Below are 3,264 nucleotides of genomic sequence, written 5' to 3' on the forward strand. Positions count from 1 at the left end.
AACCTTTTTAAAAATTATGCATCAACCAACTAATATAAAGAATTGAGCTGAAGTCTTAAGTTTAATTTGCGCTAACAAGGCAAAGACTAATTGCAATTAGTTAGTTATTAGGTTTTTGCATACTCCAATAGTCCATTTGAAGCTTGACAAATCAAAAGTTTAATCTTTACCCAATTTGTTTGACTTTGTTAATTTACTAAACTTAGTCAACCTACTTAGCCCATTTGACTTGGTTAATATGACACAATCAACGTTATATCTCATTAAGTGAATCTTTTGTAGGACGAGAAAAATAAAATGGAAAAAGACTAAATTTTTTTCACAATTGTTACATATAAAAAATAGATCAAATGACTATTTAATCAATATTTTTGTATAAATTGTAGTAGAATCATAATTAAACAATTACTTTGATTCATGTTATAATATACTATTAATTAATATTGACTTAACTGCAATATTTGAATTATTTATTTTCTTCCCAATCGTTCTCTCCCCAGAGACCAGAGAACAGTAGCGACCAATCACACAGCTGCCTTCATCTGATCATCCACATTTTATAAAGCTTCCAGATGCCTTTCCATTTCTTAATTTCACCTCCCCCTGCTCGCTAAAAGACAGATCAGATCGTCATTCACCAAAGCCATGTAAACAAATGTTTGTCTGACCAAGTGCATCTGCGTCTCCTATCCTTTTCCATTGGGCTTCAGATCATTGGTGCATTTTAATGGAACGCAGAGATCCTTGGCTTTCAGAGATGGGGCAGGGGGAGGTCAGGCCAGCAGCTGAAGCACTTGCCTTCCCTTCGCAGGGACAGGTCTCCCTCTTGCATGCATATGCAAACGAAGAGTTCATCATGAACAAGGAAACAAAGATACTGACATGGGAGAGATAGTTTAATTTGCAGAAGTTAAAAGTCAAATTAAGAGGTAAGTCAGAAGTTATATTGAGCTCAGCCGAGACCAACCCTTGCATTGATAATTCCCTCCTCGATCTGGATCAGATACATTTTCGTAAAGAAAGAGAAGAAGAATGAGAGAGCAATGTGCATGATGGCACTGCATGCATGCAGTTGCCCGGCGCTCTGCTCGTCTCTGCTGGCGTCTGTCAACCAGCTAGCTCACTCTTTTCAAGCATCAGCTCCACCGAAACCCTGCTGCCATGAGGCTTTACTTTTATTACTTTCTCCTTAAATGTATGAAACAAGATGATATGGTAAGAACAGATTAACTAAAATATGTTCAGTTCATGTGTATCCGTCGGAACCCAATTAAATGGGCATGAACAGAAACCCTCCTGTGGTTCCATTTCCATAACGTTGTTATGAATCAATCACATCCCATTTCCATGAAACAAAACAAAATCCAAGTACGTTACCAGGCAAAGAATATCAAGATCTAATGTTACTTATTGATCCGCACGTATCGCACATTCTTGAACAAACAAGCACTCAAACAACAAGTAAGTAATCAAACTGCAAAACAAAATGAGAATCATAACATGCATGCCCAGAGCAGTACTGTTAAGGTAGTCTCCAGTTGATTTGATCTGCTAAACAAAGCTTTCTCCTTTCGTTCCTCGACGAGTTGGAGGTCGCAATGCCACTGGCATCGGTGTTGCTGGATGTTCTTCTCATGCTATCATCCTTCTTTGATGGATCCTGAGTCATAATTTTGTAGCAGAAAAATACATGCTCCTGAAGAAAAAGAGGAAATTTAATTAAGCAAGTGATGATTGATTTCTTAATCGAGGAGCTTGATGCATCGATGACAAGTAATTAATTACCTTCTCCGTACAGGATCCAAACATCGACACAGTACTGATCTTTGACTCCAGGGTTTCTTTCGAGTACAATTTGCTGGATGCAGCCAGTATGGCAGCTGCAGCAATAATGGCGGACGAGCGGTACGCGGGTAAATTTATCACTGAGATAAATTCAGATAAAGAATGGACTGATCATCATTAATGCGATGAACTAAAAAATATCAGAGAATTAATTAATGGCTGACCGTCAATGGCTCTGAAAATGAAGTCAATGGCTCTGCACAGCAACTCCTCTTGAGAAGAATCGCACTGGAACTTGGAGACGAAATAAGTAAAGTAATCAAACGGGGTCACGGAGTTCATCCGCCATTGCAGGGTGTCGAGCAGCAGCAGCTCCATTCTCTGCACGGAACTGGCGTCGAAAGAAAAACCGTCGGACTGGAGATCGACAAGCGTCGGCACGCTGCATTCCTCCATCTTTGCGGCGACAGAGACGCTGGCCAAAGACAGAAGTCGCACCGCCCACGGCTTCCCCTTCTAACAGAAGATGACGATCAAATAATTAACAATCAAACAAATTCGTACCAACAATGGCAATGATCATATGGAGCTAGCTTTTGATTACACCGATGCTTCGTTGCGCCAAGAACCGATCGAAGTAAGTGACGGCGAGGTAAGCGGTCCGGAAGCTGAATCCGAAACAGAACTTGGTCTGAAAATTAAAGTACGGCAGATCGTTTATATGTTAGCGATTGCTCTGGTGTTTGTTTTTTTGGTTCTTTGTTTAATTTGTTTAACTCACTCGTAGGATCCACCGGATGGCATCCGAGCGGGCGTGGCTGAAGCAATCACGGCGGGAAGAGAAAATTTCTTGGCGCTGCGGGCTGAAGACGGAGTCTCTCGCTTCGAGCTTCCTGACGTAGTCGTCCTCGTCGGAGTCGGCGGGAGCCTGATGGAGTTGGGCGACGTCCGTGAGGGAGAAGCGCACGCATGACGCATCGTCTTCGTCGCAGAGGAGAGCGGCGGATTCTCCCATGGCAATGGAGTTGGGAGATGGGGAGAAGGGAAGGAAGAAGTGAGCTCATGGGTTCATCTCATGGTGGACTATAGTTGGCCTTTAGCCGCCGTAGCATGGAGCCCCAACTCTCCAATTGATGCCTGTGGCAGTGGGCTCCTGCGTTGGAACACACACTCACATTTTGCAGCACAAGTTTAGGGGAATATGTTTCTGCACTCCCCCAACTCTTCTTTTCCATGCAGGTGCAGCAAACTGTTTGAACTAGTGACCTCCATTAACGAGGAAAGAAATTGCTGTGTGGCGATCAGTTTTGTCCAATGGACAACTTACCTAATGATCAGCGATGGCCCAGTTCTTGCCTCAAGATTCTGCTTCAGAATACCTATTTTCTTAAAGCTGATCAGCTGCTTGTTTCCTGACAACCAAATTTGGGTGTAATACAGCGAAAAGGTTATCGACTTTTGAGTTTTGACTGCGGATGG

At 42.6% G+C, this 3,264-nt stretch overlaps 1 protein-coding gene across 1 annotated transcript; it reads right to left on the reverse strand.

The window, feature by feature from the left end:
- Positions 1 to 1,522: 1,522 nt before the first annotated feature.
- LOC141833294 (cyclin-D5-2-like) lies at positions 1,523 to 2,800 on the reverse strand. The gene is made up of 5 exons (XM_074720697.1): positions 2,567 to 2,800; positions 2,390 to 2,476; positions 2,010 to 2,301; positions 1,786 to 1,925; positions 1,523 to 1,696 (listed from the first exon to the last, which is right to left on the reverse strand). Exons 1-5 carry the CDS (start codon positions 2,798 to 2,800, stop codon positions 1,523 to 1,525), a joined length of 927 nt encoding a protein of 308 aa, XP_074576798.1.
- Between the last annotated feature and the right edge of the window lie 464 nt (positions 2,801 to 3,264).

This window comes from Curcuma longa, chromosome 8, assembly GCF_044706935.1.
Source record: "Curcuma longa cultivar G26 ecotype Majalengka, Jawa Barat chromosome 8, ITB_CL_G26_1.1, whole genome shotgun sequence".
Lineage (NCBI taxonomy): Eukaryota > Viridiplantae > Streptophyta > Magnoliopsida > Zingiberales > Zingiberaceae > Curcuma > Curcuma longa.